At 45.6% G+C, this 19829-nt stretch overlaps 1 protein-coding gene across 1 annotated transcript in view; it reads right to left on the bottom strand.

The window, feature by feature from the left end:
• The window catches only part of LOC122943526 (cytochrome P450 4A4-like), a 45372-nt gene that overhangs the window by 13684 nt on the left and 11859 nt on the right, over positions 1-19829 (bottom strand). Inside the window, exons 3-8 of the mRNA XM_044301330.1 lie at positions 9458-9502; positions 7013-7140; positions 6585-6709; positions 3946-4097; positions 2998-3104; positions 882-1072 (exon numbers count right to left, since the gene is read on the bottom strand). Of these exons, the coding sequence (XP_044157265.1) occupies positions 882-1072; positions 2998-3104; positions 3946-4097; positions 6585-6709; positions 7013-7140; positions 9458-9502 (748 nt within the window). The remainder of the gene's footprint in view (positions 1-881; positions 1073-2997; positions 3105-3945; positions 4098-6584; positions 6710-7012; positions 7141-9457; positions 9503-19829) is intronic.

Genomic DNA, 19829 nt, shown 5'->3' on the forward strand with positions numbered 1-19829 from the left:
ATTATGATTGCCTAACCATGGTAAACCTAGCACCAACTGAGCAGGCAGATCCTCCAGCACAACACGAGATTAATTCTAAATGAAAATCACCCACTTTTAAACAGATGTCATTTTTTGAGTGAGTGGAGCGGAATCAATTGCAAACACCAAAATATTTTTGTCTAATGCACTTGCTGTCAAACCACGCATACGAACAAACTGACCATCAACTAGGTTAACCCCTGCCCCACTGTCAATAAACACCTCCATTACCACAGTTTTGGAGTCTAGCGCCACCTCAGCAGACCGGTAAAATCGGGTACTACCAGTAAATGACAAAAGTAAATTCTCAGATTCCCCACCCACACCACCCGGTGTGAGATGAGGATTAAACACTTTTTTTTGTTTTCACCTTGACGCTGAACATAAGGACATACGTTAATAAAATTTCTACTTTTTCCACAGAAAAAGCAGAGCCCCCTCTGACGCCTAAAGTTCTTATCCCCAGGTCCAGGGATAGCTCCCCCCAATTGCATAGGTTCATCACTGGGCATTAACTTAACGGTCTCTCCCCCCAAAGTGTCAGAAGAGGCCGCCACCTTATATAATATTACGTCCTGAGAGGAGACTGAGGAACATTAGATCTTCCCCTCAGGCGTCTATCAAGACGTACAGCAAGGGACATAGCCGCCTCAAATGACTCAGGATATTTACGAAACGCCAAAGCGTCCTTCAGTTTCTCGGATAGCCCTTGAGAGAACTGAAAAGAGCTCAAAACAGACATGTCAGGAGTGGCGATAGGTCCTCTTTAAGAACTGTCCTAGAGAGTATCACAGCCAAACTTACTCACAAATTCATTGAAACCAATTACTATCTATGAGCTAGTAACACTTGAGTCCCACCACTCCACTGTGTCCCGTTCTCCTAGGACCTCTTTGATCTCTTCTCGACACCTCTCCTGGTGCTCAGGGTGTTTTGCCAAGGCATATAATATCCATGAGATCCCACTGGCCGTTGTATCATGTCCCTCAAACATGAAGGTGTCCACCTCTGCCCGCAGGTCCTTATCCGAGAGACCATGACCATTCTCATCCTGAAAAGACATATAATCCAGTACAGTATTGAATTAGGACAGTCCATACTACAAAATGGGGGCTCGGTTATCTCCAGCACCATAGAAATGAATGGAACTGACCATGTCCATTTTAGAGGGAGGGGGGGGGGGGGTTCGCTCCACAGAGTACAGGGCCGCTGGTCTTATGATTACTGGGGGTCCCAGCAGTAGGACTCTCACCAATCTGATAGGGAATAACTGGTTATAACCAGCTCACCCCTTTAAGGCCCTTTTACATGGGTCAATAATTGAGCAGATGTGCATTCATAAAGACACTTGTTCCCAATCGTTTTTAGAGTGACGAACGATCGTTTGTCGCCCTTGCAATTTCCATTGGCTGGTCTGAAGTTTCTTTAAATTAGCACAGATCTACAGGGTGGGCCATTTATATGGATACACCTTAATAAAATGGGAATGGTTGGTGATATTAACTTCCTGTTTGTGGCACATTAGTATATGTGAGGGGGGAAACTTTTCAAGATGGGTGGTGACCATGGCGGCCATTTTGAAGTCGGCCATTTTGAATCCAACTTTTGTTTTTTCAATAGGAAAAGGGTCATGTGACACATCAAACTTATTGGGAATTTCACAAGAAAAACAATGGTGTGCTTGGTTTTAACATAACTTTATTCTTTCATGAGTTATTTACAAGTTTCTGACCACTTATAAAATGTGTTTAATGTGCTGCCCATTGTGTTGGATTGTCAATGCAACCCTCTTCTCCCACTCTTCACACACTGATAGCAACACCGCAGGAGAAATGCTAGCACAGGCTTCCAGTATCCGTAGTTTCAGGTGCTGCACATCTCGTATCTTCACAGCATATGCACAGGAGAAGAGGGTTGCATTAACAATCCAACACAATGGGCAGCACATTGAACACATTTTATAAGTGGTCAGAAACTTGTAAATAACTCATGAAAGAATAAACCAAGCACACCATTGTTTTTCTTGTGAAATTCCCAAATAAGTTTGATGTGTCACATGACCCTCTTCCTATTGAAAAAACAAAAGTTGGATTCAAAATGGCCGACTTCAAAATGGCCACCATGGTCACCACCCATCTTGAAAGGTTTCCCCCCTCACATATACTAATGTGCCACAAACAAGACGTGAATATCACCAACCATTCCCATTTTATTAAGGTGTATCCATATAAATGGCCCACTCTGTACTTGTTCTATGGTTGATTGGCCTTTCTTATGACTCTGCATGGGTCTATCTAAAAAGACCCTTGGTCAAAAATCCATTGGAGTAAGATGTACCGAAGTTATTAAAGGGGTTTTCTGGGTATTTTTTTTATTGATAGTCTATAATCTGGATAGGTTATTAATATCTCATCTGTGGAGGTCCTACACCAGGCACCCTCAACAATCAGCTGTTTGAAGAATCTCAAATGCTATGTGAGCGCTGTAGCCTCTTCCTAGGCCTGTGACGTCACGTTCATTGGTCATACAACCTAGTCGCAGCTCAGTCCCAGTCAAGTAAATGGTCCTGAGCTGCAATACCAAGCACAGCCGCTATGCAATAGACGGCACTGTGCTTGATACGGTGCAAGAAGGCCATGGCATTCACTGGAGTACCATTGCTTCTTCAAACAGCTGATCAACGGGGTGTCGGGTGTTGGATCCTCACCGATCAGATATCGATGACCTATCCTGAGGATAGGTCATCAATATTAAAACCCAGAAGATTCCATTAAGACATATATTTGACGATATGAGCTGGCATAGATTTTAGCTATACATTTACCCAATTTTCCAATGTTTTACCCCTCAACACTTTTTGGAAAAGAAGCATCAGTAGCAGCAAAGGCTGCAAATTTATGCACAAATTGCCGCTTATGCAAAAATGTGTGATTCTTGTATGCCAGAAAACTGCCTTTGATAACCCCCAGTCCCTACCTTCGCACACAGAAGGACGTCAAGAAAATCCAAATGTCTCCTTTGACTGATTTTGTCCAATTGTTTCTCGCTGTTAAGCAACGTTTTCCGCTGTTTAATGACTTTATCTGCAAGACAACCCACAGGGAAACTTTAGTTTGCACTAATTCAATGGATGGAAACGAAAGGTAGAGCTTTATGTCAACCATTATGGTTTCTGTGAAACTTCTTAGAGGGGAAATTTAAACAAGATGTCTATAAAATCATTATCTGGAGAAAATTTTGGTAGTGCCTATCAAAGCATAAAAAACATAAAATAGCTACACAAGTAATTGAAAGTTCAGGTAAGGGCTCATTCACAAGACCGTGGTTCGGTTCTCCATCCGAGACGCATTTTTTGCGGCTCGGGTGCGGACTTATTCACTTCAATGGGGCTGCAAAAGATGCAGACAGCACTCAGTGTGCTATCCGCATCCGTTGCTCCGTTCCGTGGCCCTGCAAAAATTACAGATCATGTCCTATTAGACAAGAATAGGCATTTCTATAATGGGCCGTCCATTCCGTTCCGCAAATTCCGGAAGGCACATGGGCGGCATCCGTGCTTTACGGATCTGCAATTTGCGGACTGCAAAACACAGCACGCTCGTGTTAACAAGCCCTAAGGGTCCATTCAGACGTCCATAGTGTTTTGCGGTCCGCAAAACATGGACACCGCACATCGCCAGCACTATATAGAGAATTCCTATTCTTCTCCCCAGCTGTGGACAAGAATAGAACATGCTCAATTTTTTTGCGGAGCCGCTGTGCGCATCCTTTCTGGCCCCATTGAAAATGAATGGGTCCGCACCCATTCCGAATAATTGTGGAACGGATCCGGACCATTCAACGGACGTCTGAATGGACCCTAATAGTGATGTTCTGTATTCTGGATAGATTTGGATACATTATAATATGTGTGTATAAACCTACCTGTATGTTCATGTGCTACTTTTAGTGCTCTCCGGAAGCGAAATCCATATGGGCTCAGGTTGTAGATGAGGTCATTATGATACATGAAGTGACGAAACCTGTGATCTACCAGGTGCGAGAGCTCGTACACGGCTTTGATGTAGGCATTTTCACTGGCAAGACAAAAAGATGGTACCAATTCAACCACAGCAAAATATAGCCGTGCTTTTTATCCAGTCATTTGAAGACCACTGAGCTGCAGCCCCAGACACAACCTGTGGTTAAGGGCTCATGCACACAAACGCGGACCACAAAACACGAATGCCACCGTGTGATTTCTGCAATTTACGCAACGGTACGGGCGGCCTATTATAGAAATGCCTATTCTTGTCCACAAATGTTGGGTGTACGGAGATCCGTCTCCATACAGCATTAAAATGTGTAGAGTCGGATGAGGCGAAGTCAGTTATGCCCGAAGCATCGCGAGACTTCAGTGAATAACTTTGGTATTGGATTTTTAAACTGGAAAACCATTTTGAAACTTGTTCCGAACTCTGCTTGGGTTCGGATTAGTAGCTCGGAACTGAAGTTATTAAACCAAATTTTTGAGCAAAGCAACTTCGGATCTAGAATCCGAAACTCGCTTAACTCATCCCAACCAGTAATGTCATGTTCATTGGTCACGTGGCCTAGGTGCAGGTGAGTGTCATTCAAGTGCATAGGCCCTGAGCTGTGATAACAAGCACAGCGGCTATAAGATGGACCAATGAACAACGCTGTGCTCTGTAAGGGTGAAGAGGCCAAAGACCTCGCTGAAACTGACGAGCGCCGCAGCTACCTCAAACAGCTTATCGGCGGGGGTGCCACACTCATACTGATGACCTATCCTGAGGATAGGCCATCAGTATGAAATCCCAGAATTCCCCTTTAAAGAACCCCCAAAACAGTATCAGACACAGTAATCTTAATCTCTGTCTTGGCAGAAAACATGTGCAAAATATGGTGTTCTAGTGTGCAATCTATGGCGTACATTTATATGATGTGAAGGGTCTCCATATAAAAAAATAAAATAAAAAAAATAAAATAAATAATAAAAAAGCTTGTTCTTTAATGCAGTTTTTGGAGCCAAAAATCAAGAGTGGATCACGAAAGGAGAGAACATAGAAAGGACAGGTACTACTTCTCCTCTGTTTTCAAAACACCCCTGGTTTTGGCCACAAAAACCAGCATAAAAAAGGCTGAATGTGTTACTGAACCCTAAGGCCCCTTTCACACGGGCGAGTTTTCCGCGTGAGGTGAACGCATTGCACCCGCACTAAATCCGGACCCATTCATTTCTATGGGGCTGTGCACATGAGCGGTGATTTTCACGCATCACTTGTGCGTTGCCTGAAAATCGCAGCAAGCTTCTCTTTGTGCGTTTTTCACGTAACGCAGGCACATAGAAATTAATGGGGTTGCGTGAAAATCGCAAGCATCCGCAAGCAAGTGCAGATGCGGTGCGATTTTCACGCACGGTTGCTAGAAGACGATCGGGAAGGGGACCCGATCATTATTATTTTCCCTTATAACATGGTTATAAGGGAAAATAATAGCATTCTGAATACAGAATGCATAGTACAATAGCGCTGGAGGGGTTAAAAAAAAAAAATTAAATAATTTAACTCACCTTAATCCACTTGTTCGCGCAGCCGGCATCTCTTCTGTCTTCTTTTGTGAGGAATAGGACCTTTGATGACGTCACTACGTTCATCACATGGTCCGTCACATGATCCATCCCCATGGTGATGAGCGTAGTGACGTCATCAAAGGTCCTATTCCTCACAGAAAAAGACAGAAGAAATGCCGGCTGCGCGAACAAGTGGATTAAGGTTAGTTAAATTCTTATTTTTTAACCCCTCCAGCGCTATTATACTATGTATTCTGTATTCAGAATGCTATTTTCCCTTATAACCATGTTATAAGGGGAAATAATACAATCTACACTACAACTACCCCAAACCTGAACTTCTGTAAAGAAGTTCGGGTCTGGGTACCACAGTCTGTTTTTTATCACGCACGTGCAAAACACATTGCACCCGCACGATAAAAACTGAACATCGGAACCCAATTGCACTCAAAACTGACTGCAATTGCGTACCTACTCGCGCGGGTTTGCTGCAATGCACCGGGACGCATCCAGGCCTTATCCGGACACGCTCGTGTGAAAAAGGCCTAGGGTCTTCCATAAACGACTTTAACCAGTCTACAGTACATGAAACTAATTGTCCACAAGTCATGGATTAAAAGGCTCTGTTTCCATAAGACGTAAGGAGTGTAGCTCCAGTGGAGGGCTCCAACATATTCCATTGTATAGACATACGGTGCCATGTGTCACCCATAGACTCATGTTAAAAAATAACATATCAGGCGGGAAATATTTTTAGTCGGATGCCTCTACATAGAAAAGCATGATTGACAGTTATTTTCTATACAGTTAAAAACAGAGGTCAAAAGGACATTGAGTGGAGGACTGTAGACACGATTGACGTACAGTATATTCCCGGATCTTTTCTTGACTCGTGCACCAATTGTGCATCGTGCAGTGTGAACAGATCCTAACTTGTATAGCTAAAACTATCCTGGTGGCCACAATTTCATATCACTATTGCCCCAATTACCTGTCTGTCTGTACATTGCTCTGGTAGTTGAAGGCACATTTCATGATGGTGTCCAGGGTCATGAGGCTGACATAATGGAAAAGCTCTAGAGGGTTCTTATCTGGCACCACTTGCTCCCATTTGTCCTGGAAGAGGAAGACATTGTTTTCTATAAGGTTGTCAGCTTTGATCATTTATGGTTATTACTGAGCTCCTGCCCTCTGTATCCAGGGCTAAACATTAGAAAACTGTACCAAGGACTTGGTCAGCCATAAAGTCCTAGTCTTTCCAATAAACCCAAAAGAGTTAAAGAGGTTGAGCAACAGTCAAGATTGTAGCTTTGGGCAGGTTCCGCAAACTATCAATGTCTTCAGCTTATTCATAGTAATTATCCAGATAATAAAACCTAAATTTGTTGTTATGTGATATTTATTGAAAAAAATTATTACCAACATGATCTTGGTGCAGTCAGACATTACAGACACATACGGCTTTAGGACATCATAATGAAAGGCTGGAGTTAGCAGACGACGATGCTGGAACCACTTCTGACCAGCAGAGACCAACAATCCCTCTCCTAAGATAAATGATAGAAAATAAGACACAACACAATATAAATATATGGGGTGCAAAGGTTGCAGTCTTGGCTAGTTCTTGGTATATAAGAAAGTCCATAGACCTCCCTGCCCTATGAGAGGACAGCAGTACTATAAATGTCGGATGATACAAAAGATTTCTGGTTCAGTTCCAGGGGTTCAGCAGCCACTGACTTGTATGACATGTCTAGTAATTTTTGGAAAACCCTTCTAGACCTGTCCTCTACCTTCAACACGGTAAACCCCTCCCTTCTGCTACAAACTCTCTCGTCCTTTGTCATCAGAGGCTTGGTTCTCCTGGATCTCCTCATACTTCACCAACCAAACATTTAGAACCTCTGACTATCATCTTCCCCCCCATCTCACTGAACCTACCTACTAGATCACTTTTAATTAAAGGCTCCAGACTATCCACAGTCTCGCATGTCTACCATGTCTTTTATGCTGCACATCTAAGCCCTTACCACCTCTAGCTACCTCTACTTCTAAAACATTTCTTGAACCTGCTCCTTTCGCAACCTCAAGTCAACAAAAAATTTAAAGCATAACCTCCTGCCTACACTTCTGCAAAATCTTCCTCTGTGGTTTCTTATCTAGGATTCTTAAACCCCTTGTCACAGTGTGGTTCACTGTGACAGTTGTGTCCGTGTAGGCTGGCTGCATGCCCTCTCGTGTACTGGCTGCATGCTGCCTCCTGTGCAGGCTGGTTGCTTGGGGCTGTGTGCTGGCTGCGGTGTCTTCTGTGAACTGCCTGTGAATGTTTGCTCTCCCATGTTTGCTTCTCTGTTTGTCACTGTGACACGGGTTGTTTGTGCTCTGGCGTACTGTCTGCAGTGGACTCTTGCCAGGGGCAACCTGGTTATGCATTGTTGCTGCATTGTCCGATGTTGTGGTTACCTGTTCTATGATGTTGTTGCTGCTTTGTCTGATGTTGTTGGTACCTGTTCTGTGATGGTGTTCGAGGTTGTCCTTGTCTGATCTGTACCTGTCCTGTATGATGTTTATGTTATCCTTGTCTGTTCCTTGTTAGCCTAGCAGTGCTCTACTGCATCTGATAGACTGGAAGTGCTAAACTGCTTCTGATTGTGTCCTGTCCTATGTCCTGTCTGGTAGTGCCTACTGCTTCTGATCGTTGTCTGCCTGTAGTTTCTTTCTGCTTCTGTACCTATCCAGTGTTTGTCCTGCCTTTGTGAAAGGGTCTTTGGCTTCCCCGGAGGGGGAATCTCTAGTCTGTGTGCAGCTCTGCCTGAGACCACCATGCTTCCATCCCACTTGGGGTCCAGGCATCTGCTTCTGTACTGGTTCCCGTTTGTTGTCTGTTCCATGTGCTGTGTTTGTATGGGTTCCAGTTCCGTTGTCGTCTGTTCCGCTGGTGCTTGTACCTGCGTGGTTCCTTGCAGGTAGGGGCCAAGTGTACCAGGACCTTCCTGGAGGTGCGACTAGTGAGCCCTCGGCCCAGTTCATCCCCACCACCAGGGGCTCTGTGAAGAATGGGGCTCACTGGCTCTCCTATCTCTGGGTTTTGCCTCTGGTCTGCCGGTGCACTTGGTTCTGTGGTAGTGCTACCACTATTGCCTACCTGCCTACTGTCATGAGCTTTTATTACACTTGTAATAAAGTTCTCTGTGTTCCTTGGTCTGTTTTGCCTGTATCCTGTTTGCTTGACGTCCCGAAGGTCTGCATTGGGCCTCCGGCACGTGACACCACACCATTCCATCCTCAAATCTGCTGCCTGGTTACTCCGACTCTCCCCTAGTTTCCTCTGCCAGTCCCTTCCCGGCCTTCCCATTGCTAAGTGAGTCTTCAATCTTCCCCCACATAATCTCCACTCCTCACAACATTGCCATCTTTGCTTTCCTTTTTGTCTGCTCCTCACACTGTCATCTTCCAAATTTCTTCTGTGCATCTAACATTTTACAACTTTACCCACCCCAACACATCATACTCTCCTCCATCTTCAAAGGCAACATAAAACTCATCTCTTCAGTAAAGCCTAAAAGCTACAATAACCCTGGTGCCACTTCACAGACATCTAAACAGCTTCTACCATCATCTTCTGTCTCCTTCTCCTACCCTTATAGATTGTGAGCCCACACGGGCAGGACCCTTTCCCCCTCTCTATACCCATTTCCCCATCTTATTTAATGGGTTTTGCAGCATATTCTTCATAAAACATAGTCTTTGGCTAACACAAGTCCATTGTTCGTTTCAAGAACCCCATGTGTGAATGATTCTTATTGTATCACTGGACACGTCTCGGTTAAGGGGGGAGGGGGGAGGGGGGGCTGCATCACTCACCAATCCAGGGGATTATGAATCTATACGCTAAATCATCCTTGGGGTCTAAAAATACAACAAAAAAAGGAATACAAAAGTTGGTCAATGAATCTTATAACTTATTCCTGATCATTTTGCTTAAAGGGTTTCTACAACCAGATTTTTTAGATTTTCCGCTGACTGACACTAGCGATCTGCTAGTGTCTGCACTACCTAACAGTGCTCTTGTATCACCTTTGTCTGCTGCCGTTAAGCTTAAAAACATACTTTTATTGATATGCAAATTAGCCTCTAGGTGCTATGGGTGAGTCTTTTCAGCACCTAGAGGCTCCGTCTACTCACTATTTCTGCCGCCCACCGCGTCCCTCCAGCCCGCCCCACTCCTCTTGATTGACAGCCACCTTGCTCCATCTCGAATTCCTGCGCCTGTTGGACCGCTGTTGGACCGCTCCCTGCGCCGGCATCTTCACTGCGGCCCGACAGTCACTGCGCCTGCGCCGAATATAGAAGCGCACGGCGCAGGTGCTGGAATTTGAGATGGAGCGAGGTTGGCTTTTAATCAAGAGGAGTGGGGCGGGCTGGAGGGACGCGGTGGGCGGCAGAAATAGTGAGTAGATGGAGCCTCTAGGTCAGTGTTTCCCAACCAGTGTGCCTCCAGCTGTTGCAAAACTACAACTCCCAGCAGGCCTGGACAGCCTTTGGCTGTGCAGGCATGCTGGGAGTTGTAGTTTTGCAACAGCTGGAGGCACACTGGTTGGGACACAGGGGTAGATGCATATTAGGTTATCACCAAATGCTTACATGCTTCGGATAAGCAATCCACTATATAAAGGTCCCTTTACACGGAATGATACAGCAGCAGATTGTCGGGAAGGAAGCGTTCCTTCCCGACAATCTGCTGCTCGCTGGTGGAGGAGACCGGTGCATGCAACGATCTCCTCCACAGTATGGGGAGGAGCAATCACCAATGCCAGCACTCAGCCCCATACTGACCTGTTGTTTGCCGGAAGCACATGCTGCTTACACATCTGCTGCTGGCAAACGACGATTTTTGTGTCTGCACAAATGCTCTTTTACCTGATAATCTATTTACACCACCATGGAAAGGATAGGGAGGAATTATTATTCCACAGTATTGAAGCAGAACAGGGTTCAGTAGGGGAGGTGACAGCCTGGGTAATAGAACAATCCTATTACACCTTGCTGCACTGACTGGGGATCCAAATTGCCATTATACAGCTCTGTAATTCCAGCAAACCGTTCTTGTTATTGGGGTCTTTTTAGCCCTTGTGTGGTGCAGTTATATATATGTTCTAAAGCCTCTCTTTGGCGTGTATTAGTGGGGGGAAAAAGGGGCTTATTAGCCATTGTGTGTTGAAGTGAGAAAATTACAGCCCTTTTTGGCGTGTATTAGTGGGAAAAGAAAATATTATTTTCCGTTCAACGGTGAAGTTCCATTGTACTACAGCCATTTACGGGGTATATTAATAGTATAGATATGTACGTGCTATTAGCTGTTCTGCGGTGAATTGTAACATAGTAACATAGTTTATAAGGCCGAAAAAAGACATCTGTCCATCCAGTTCATCCTGTAATCCTGCAAGTTGATCCGGAGGAAGGCAAAAAAACAAAACAAAACAAAACAAAAAAAAAAAAACAACTGAAGGTAGAAGCCAATTTTCCCCACTTAAGGCGAAAAAATTCCTTCCCGACTTCAATCAGAATAACTCCCTGGATCCCCGACCCCTCTCCAGTATCTATAGCCTGTAATATTATTACACTCCAGAAATACATCCAGGCCCCTCTTGAACTCCTTTATTGTACTCACCATCACCACCTCCTCAGGCAGAGAGCTCCATAGTCTCACTGCTCTTACCGTAAAGAGTCCTCTTCTATGTTTGTATACAAACCTTCTTTCCTCCAGACGCAGAGGATGTCCCCTCATCACCGTCACAGTCCTGGGGATAAATAGATGATGGGAGTGATCTCTGTACTGACCCCTGATATATTTATACATAGTAATTAGATCTCCTCTCAGTCGTCTTTTTTCTAAAGTGAATAACCCTAATGTTGATAATCTTTCAGGGTACTGTAGTCCCCCCCATTCCAGTTATTACTTTAGTTGCCCTCCTATGAACCCTCTCCAGATCTGCTATGTCTGCCTTGTTCACAGGAGCCCAGAGCTGTACACAGTACTCCATGTGTGGTCTGACTAGTGATGTGTAAAGTGGTAGGACTTTGTTCTCATCACAGGCATCTATGCCACTTTTGATACAAGCCATTATCTTATTGGCCTTGGCAGCAGCTGCCTGACACTGGTTTCTACAGCTTAGTTTGCTGTTCACTAAAATTTCTAGGTCCTTTTCCATGTCAGTGTTACCCAGTGTTTTACCATTTAGTATGTACGGGTGACTTGCATTATTTCTTCTCTTGTGCATAACCTTACATTTGTCAGTGTTAAACCTCATCTGCCACTTATCTGCCCAAGCCTCTAATCTATCCAGATCCCTCTGCAGCCGTATACTGTCCTCTGTAGTATATATATACAGTATACTGTCCTCTGTAGTATATACACAGTATACTGTCCTCTGTAGTATATACAGTATACTGTCCTCTGTAGTATATATACAGTATACTGTCCTCTTCCGTGTTAATTATTTTAGACAGTTAGTGTCATCTACAAAAATTGATATTTTACTATGCAAGCCTTCTACAAGATCATTAATAAATATATTGAAGAGAATAGGGCCCAATACTGACCCCTGAGGTACTCCACTAGTGACAGTGACCCAATCTGAGTGTGTACCGTTAATAACCACCCTCTGTTTTCTATCACTGAGCCAGTTACTTACCCACATACAGACATTTTCTCCCAGTCCGAGCATTCTCATTTTATATACTAACCTTTCATGCGGTACAGTGTCAAATGCTTTGGAGAAGTCCAGATATACGACATCCATTGATTCGCCGCTGTCAAGTCTAGAACTTACCTCCTCATAGATACTGATTAAAGGGTTTCTACCACTTCAGTTTGACCGAATTAGCTTTCAGACACTAGGGATCTGCTCGTGTCTGATCTCCATAACCATGCAATTCTCAGACCTTTGTGTGGAGCAGTTTCATTAAAAAACTAACTTTTATTCCTATGCAAATAAGCCTCTAGATGCTATGGGGGCGTCTTTTCAGCACCTAGAGGCTCCGTCTACTCACACTGTATGCCGCTCCGCTCGTCCGTCAAGCCCGCCCATCTCGTCTTGAATGCCTGCCTCCATCACAGCCATCGGACGAATTCACGCGCCTGCGCCGTTCACTTCTGTCTTCGGCACAGGCGTAGTGAGTGAAGGCCGCTCTCCTGATGCCGGCTTCCTTACTGTGACATAGTCGGCGCAGGCGCAGTGAGGAATCCGGCACCAGGAGCGTATCATTTACTCACTGCGCCTGCGCCGATGACAGAAGTGAACGGCGCAGGCGCGAGAATTCGTCCGATGGCTGAGATGGAGGCAGGCATTCAAGACGAGATGGGCGGGCTTGACGGACGAGCGGGGCGGCATACAGTGTGAGTAGACAGAGCCTCTAGGTGCTGAAAAGACGCCCCCATAGCATCTAGAGGCTTATTTGCATAGGAATAAAAGTTAGTTTTTTAATGAAACTGCTCCACACAAAGGTCTGAGAATTGCATGGTTATGGAGATCAGACACTAGCAGATCGCTAGTGTCTGAAAGCTAATTCGGTCAAACTGAAGTGGTAGAAACCCTTTAAATTAGTTTGAGATGACCGATCCCTCATGAAGCCATGCTGATATGGCGTTATTTGCTTATTTTCATTGAGGTACTCCAAGATAGCATCTCTTAGAAAACCTGCAAACAGTTTACCCACGGCAGATGTTAAACTTACCGGCCTATAGTTTCCAGGCTCTGTTTTTGGACCCTTTTTGACTATTGGCACCATATTTGCCATGCGCCAATCCTGTGGAACACTCCCTTTCAGTATAGAGTCCTTAAATATCAGAAATAAGTGTCTGGCTATGACATTACTTAATTCTCTTAGGTAACGGGGGTGTATGCCATCTGGTCCTGGCGATTTGTCTTTTTTAATCTTTTTAAGACGCCGCTGTATTTCTTCCTGGGTCAGACAGGGCACTTTTAATGGGGAATTTACTTTTACATTCTGCTTTTCATCTGACAGTTTATTTTACTCAGTGAATACAGTGGAGAGAAAAAATATTTAATAGCTTTGTTTTCTCCTCATCGCTCTCTGCAACTCCCCCCTTATTACTCTATAGAGGGCCGACACCTTCATTTTAGGGTTAGTTTTGCTCTCTTTGGCAATTAATCTCTCAACTCTAGTTTGGCTGCTTTTATTTGTTTTTTACATATTCTATTTTTTTTCTTATAGTTTTTCAGTGCTTCCTCGCTACCCTCCTGTTTTAGTGATATAAATGCTTTCTTTTTGTCATTTATTGCCTCCTTTTTTTCTTGTTCCTTAACCTTTTATTCCCATATGGTATGTACCTCTTACAATTTAGATTTTAGGATGCTTTTAAAAATATCCCATTTTGTGGCTGTATTTTTATTTTTGAGGACTTTGTCCCAGTTAGTTAGGCCTATGGCCTCTCTTAGTTGGCAAAATTTAGCTTTTTTGAAGTTTGGTATTTTTGTTCCTCCCTGAAGAAACACTCTTTTGAATGACAATTGGAAGGTTATTACTTTATCGTCACTATTTCCCAGGTGTACCCCAACCTGAACATCAGTTCTTTCAGGTCTATTGGTTAATACTAAGTCCAGTATGGCTGTCTCTTTAGTTGGGTCCTGAACCAGTTGGGAAAGGTAGTTGTCTTTGGTTATTGCAAAGAACCCGTTTTCTTTTATGAGATATACAAGTTTGAGTTTCCCAGTCTATATCTGGGTAGTTGAAGTCCCCCATAATAACCACCTCATTATGATTTGCCGCCTCATCCATCTCGTTTAGTATCAGATTTTCTGTGGACTCTGGTATATTAGGTGGTTTATAATAAACTTCTATTAGTAATTTATTATTGTTTTTGCCTCCATGTATTTCTACCCACAGTGACTCCACATGTTCGTGTCCCTCACTTATATCTTCTCAGACTGTGGGCCATAGACAGGACTTTACATAAAGGCAGAACCCTCCCCCTCTCCAGTTTTTGCGATCCTTTCTAAACAGACTGTAACCCTATACATGACTAGGGTATTGCAGAGGTGAGAATCTATGTAACTGTAAAATAACCAGCCCTGACACCATGTGACGATGGAAAAGGTTGGCCACAGCAGCCTCTTTATTAACGAAAATGTTATAAACATCATGAAACATATTAAACCCAGACAGGTTGTCAGGAGAGGAGGCCACGGTTGCCCCGTCATCCCTAGTCGCAACACTCCGACTCAGGGATGATAACTTCCGGTATCCGTAAACCGATCCTTTACAACACTCGTTGTTGGGGGACGCCATCTCTCCAATGGTTCCCCAACTACCACCTCAATCCGTTCAATGCATGACCTCCTCCTCACCAGCTGCTGTGACAAAAGTGCTCCACAAATATAAACAAAGAATCGACACCTTCAAGCCTTGTAACAAGAGGGAGGGCGGGTGGGCCGTTTCCAGGTCCTGCTATGGATGACTAACTGCCCCTTTGCCCGGATGTCACGTACCCCTCTCCTACCAACTCCTCTCAGGCCCATGTGACCCTGCTTGACCCAATCCCTAGCCCTCACAGCCCTAACACCACTTCTTCCAAACTATTAACCCCTTCCGTTCCTGCTCTCCCCCGCAAACCCTGTCATGTCGGGCCTGCAGTAACTTCACCCTTTCCGGCCCTCACTTTAACTGCCCAGTCATAGCTATCATCCAGCCATGTCTCAGTTATTCCCACTATGTCATAGTCCTCCTCACACATCACTAATTCCAGTTCACCAGTTTTATTAGTCAGGCTTCTGGCAGTAGTATACATACATTTGAGAGGTTTATGTATATTTTTTACCCTACACCTTTCCTTCTGAACTGTTCTAGTCCCTCTTTCCATTCCTCCCCCAGTCCCATTACCTTGCCCCCGGTCTCTGTTTACACTATCTTCCTATCCTATAATGTAATTACCCTCCCCGCCATCTTCTCCTCCAACACAGCTGCCCCCTTCCCCATTGTGGTGCAGCCCATCCCTACAATAGAGCCTGTAGCCGAGAGAGAAGTCGGCCCAGTTCTCCAGGAACCCAAACCCCAACTTCCTACACCAGTTCTTGAGCCACTTGTTAGCCTCCCTAATCTCCCGCTGCCTTTCCTGTGTGGCCCGTGGTACAGGTAGTATTTTGGAAAACACTACCTTTGAGGTCTTTGGCCTAAGCTTGTGACCTAAATCCCTAAAATCATTTTTTAAGGACGCTCCACCTACCTCTAACTGTCATTGGTTCCGATATGACTGCTGGATCTTCTCCAGACCCTCCCAGTAATCTGTCAACCCGATCCGCGATGTGTCGAACTCAAGCGCCAGGAAGACAACACACCGTTCTATGATCTGGTCTTTGTGACAGATCGCCCTATCTGTAACCCTAATAATTGAGTCTCCCACTACCAACACCTGTCTGGCCTGTGATTGTTATATTAAATTTTTTGGGGGTGTATTAATAGAAAGAAGAATATATCTTATTAGCTGGTCTGCAGTGAACATACATTGTTATACAGCCATTGTTGGGGTGTATTAATTGGGAAAAATAAGTATTATTAGCCGTTCTACGGTGAATTTACATTGTCATTTAGTGGTGAAGTTTTTTTTGTGATAGCCTTTTTTGGGAAATTGGTAAGTTAATGTAGACTTTCTTCTGTAGGGACTGAGTTATTGCGTCCATTAGCCATTCAGTGGTGAAAGTTGTTTGTGATACAATTTTTTTTTTTTGTGGAAAATTGATGGTTAGCTGTAACTACGGTCAAGGACAATATATGTCCTTTACAGCCCACTGGGTAAATGTGGTTCTTGCCCAGCCACACCAGCAACTTGGCCAGGTGCAGGGGCGTTTCAAGGGTCTGAAAACATCCGGGGCACAAGCCCACTGTATCATGCCCCCTTGAAGCCACGTCCCCATCACCTGGGGGGGACCTTTACAGTAGTTATCAAGCCCTTTCACCAGTCCCCTCTTCACAGTAGTTATTAACCCCTTTCAGCAGTCCCCTCTTCAGTGAATGGAGGACTGCTGAAAGGGGTTAATAACTACTGTGAAGGGCCTAGCCGTCTAGGCAACCCCACAGATCATCCCATCAGTAATCTGTATCCTGCAGTAACAACTTTAAATCAGCACTCATCTAATTACTATCTTGACTTACACACTCTGCTCCAGTAACAGGCAGCTCTCACTCACTGACGTCATACTACGGCGCCGCCTAGTGGGAGGAGCAGGCGCGTGACGTCAGTGAGCGAGCGCCGCCTGCACTGCATGTTTCCGGAGCCGAGTGTGTAAGATAGTATTGAGATGAACGCTGATTTAAAGTTCAGTTACTGCAGAATACGGATTAGGATGGCGGGGCCGGTGTAGAGTAGCGCTGTGCAGCGCAGTCAGAGCGGCTGGCCCTGCCAGCATAACATTCGGTGCACTGGTCAAAACATCCGGGGCTCAAGCCCCAAATGTTTTGAAAACGACGCCCCTGGCCAGGTGACGCTGCTTCCGCCTCCACATTCTCACGCCGTTGGTCCTGCAACAATGTCCGCCTCTGCCTCCTCATCCTCCACCGTGTCCTCAGCCTCCACTGCAGGGACAATTCACAGTGCTCCTCCAGAATACCACATGTGCAGAGCATGGTGGTGTCAAGCTGTTCTACCCCTCGTTGCCCTGGGCGAACAGAGTCACACAGGGGAGGAACTGCCCCGTGTCCTTCATAAAGAAATCAATTCCTGGCTCTCTCCGTGACAACTCAAAATCGGAACCATGGTGACAGACAACAGGAAGAACATGATGTCAGCGCTGCATCAAGGAGGGCTGAGCCATGCGCCCTGCATGGCGCATGTGTTCAATCTGGTTGTAAAGCGGTTCCTGAAGTCTTCCACCCATCTGCAAGACATCCTAAAAATGGCCAGGAAACTTTGCATGCACTTCAGCCACTTGTACATCGCAAAGCACAGCTGAGCTGCAGAACGGCGTCCTCCAACATAGGCTGATATGCGATGTTTCCACCCGTTGGAATTCCACCCTCCATATGTTGGACCAACTATATGAACAGATAGAGGCCATTAATGATTTCTTGATGATTCAAGCGGACAGAGGTACTCCCCTGTGTAACTTCGATGTCAGCCAGTGGCAGCTCATGAGTTACACCTGCCATTTGCTTGTGCCCTTGTAAGTCATGTACCGGGTGGGCTCCACAGGATACAGCGAAGTCACAGTCAAGGAAAGCAACACTGACACCAGCATAATATGCAAGAACAGAAACTTTACTTTGGAAAAAGTAATAACACAAGTATAAATCGCAACAATACAAACATGCACAGAAAATGCTATACCCCGGACCCACAGTCACTGTCCTTGCCCACTGTACAGGCCTAGCCGATGGCGAACACAGCAGAGCCTGCAAAGTCAATACTGTGCCGCAGAACAGGACAAACCTAGCCGATGGCGGACACAGCAGAGCCTGCAAAGTCAATACTGCGCCACAGAACAGTTCTGTACAACCTGGCAATCACACAACCCTAACTATCTATCTAGTTTCAGGCCTAGGCTTAGTCTCTGTTGCTGCGTCCGTTCTGGGCCCTAGGATGCTGCTTACCCGGGATGGCCACCAAGCTCTCAGCAACCGTGCGGCCTTACTTGATAAGGCTTTCTGTCCACACACTGGAACTGGTCTTCCTGGGACAACCTCTCTTTCAAAGGGCTGGATCCAGTAAGGGGACAATAGCTACTCTCCTTCCTTTGAGTGTCCATTCACTGCCGGACATCCACAAGCCAGGATGGAATCCGATTCAGTCCCTCACAGCACAATCCTTCCACCATATCAGACTAGCTCAGACCTCCTGGTTTTCAGAAGCAGCTTGCATGAGTCATCATCTGCTTTGCATATGCAGATCCCAGAGTGTGCTGACTGTAGCTGCAAAACAGTGGCTTCTAGTGCCTGGAATGCCAAATGACAGCTCCAATATAATCATATAATCTAGGCATAAACATTATGAAGGCAGAGCTTTTCCACAATCTCACACCCTTTGACTAGGCTTTTTTTTTTGTCAGTCGCCAAGACTACAGGATAAACAACCTCATTCCACTGGCTCATATCCTGGAAAATATGCTGGTAAATCTGGCTACATCTCACGGCCACATGAGCCCTCTGGGGGCTGAACTGGAGGAGGAGGAGAACATTGGAGCACAAGCAATGTGTAGCAAAATGGGTGTTTTTTTCTACACAGGTGACAGGAGGAGCAAGAGCAGCCGAGAAGGAAGAGGGAGATGAGGAAGATGAGGCAGAGGACCCAGACACACCGTGGCAGTATGCAGTGGAGATGGAGGCAGAGAGTCCCTCCTAGCCACTTCCGCAAATGGCCCGATGCATGCTAACTTGCTTGCGTTGCGTAGTGACAGACGAATTGTCACCATTCGCCAGAGGGATGACTTCTGGCTCTCTCCCATGTTAGACCCTCGCTACTGATCCAAAATGGGGGCCTTTTTGTACACCCGCTGAGACGGAGGACAAACTGAACTACTATAGAGACATCCTATGTAGTCAGTTGGCCGCTGCCTATCTGCGCCAAGCGTCCATCCTCTCGCCTGAGTCTAGAGTCGCTGATGAGCAGCTTTCTTCACCAGCATAGTGAAGAAACTACTCACCAGCAGCTAGACATAGATCAGAACCTGAACCAGCAGGTGGTGGCATACTTGGAGTGCACCCTGCCTCCAGTCATCAAAGATCCGCTGGACTACCGAACAGCCAAACTGGATTTGTGGCCGCAACCGGCCGAGTTTGCCCTGGAAAAGCTGTCCTTCCCAGCCAGTAGTGTGGCATCAGAGCAGGTGTTTAGTGTGGCCATAGTTACACCAAGGAGAGAGACTGACCTTTGTCAAGATTAATCAGGCGTGGATCAGCCAGGATTTCCACCCACAAATGCCTGATGCATCAGATTAGATCATCCATGCTGCCTCACCCAAACCTTGACAAGAGAGACCGGTTTCTTCTGGCTACCTGCCTCAGCTACTATTCTGATTCTGCCACCCGCCTGATGCCACACATCTGATGCCAAGTGCTCCTTCCTACACCCACCATCGTCAGCAGGTACCGTTATTGCCACCCACCTCCCCACTCTGTCACCGGGTCACTCTGTGGCCTCCTCATGATGCTGCTGCTGCCGCCACCTCACCACTATGTCACTCGGCCACTCTGTGGTCTCCTCATGCTGCTTCCACCTCACCAC

Source organism: Bufo gargarizans, chromosome 7, assembly GCF_014858855.1.
Source record: "Bufo gargarizans isolate SCDJY-AF-19 chromosome 7, ASM1485885v1, whole genome shotgun sequence".
NCBI lineage: Eukaryota > Metazoa > Chordata > Amphibia > Anura > Bufonidae > Bufo > Bufo gargarizans.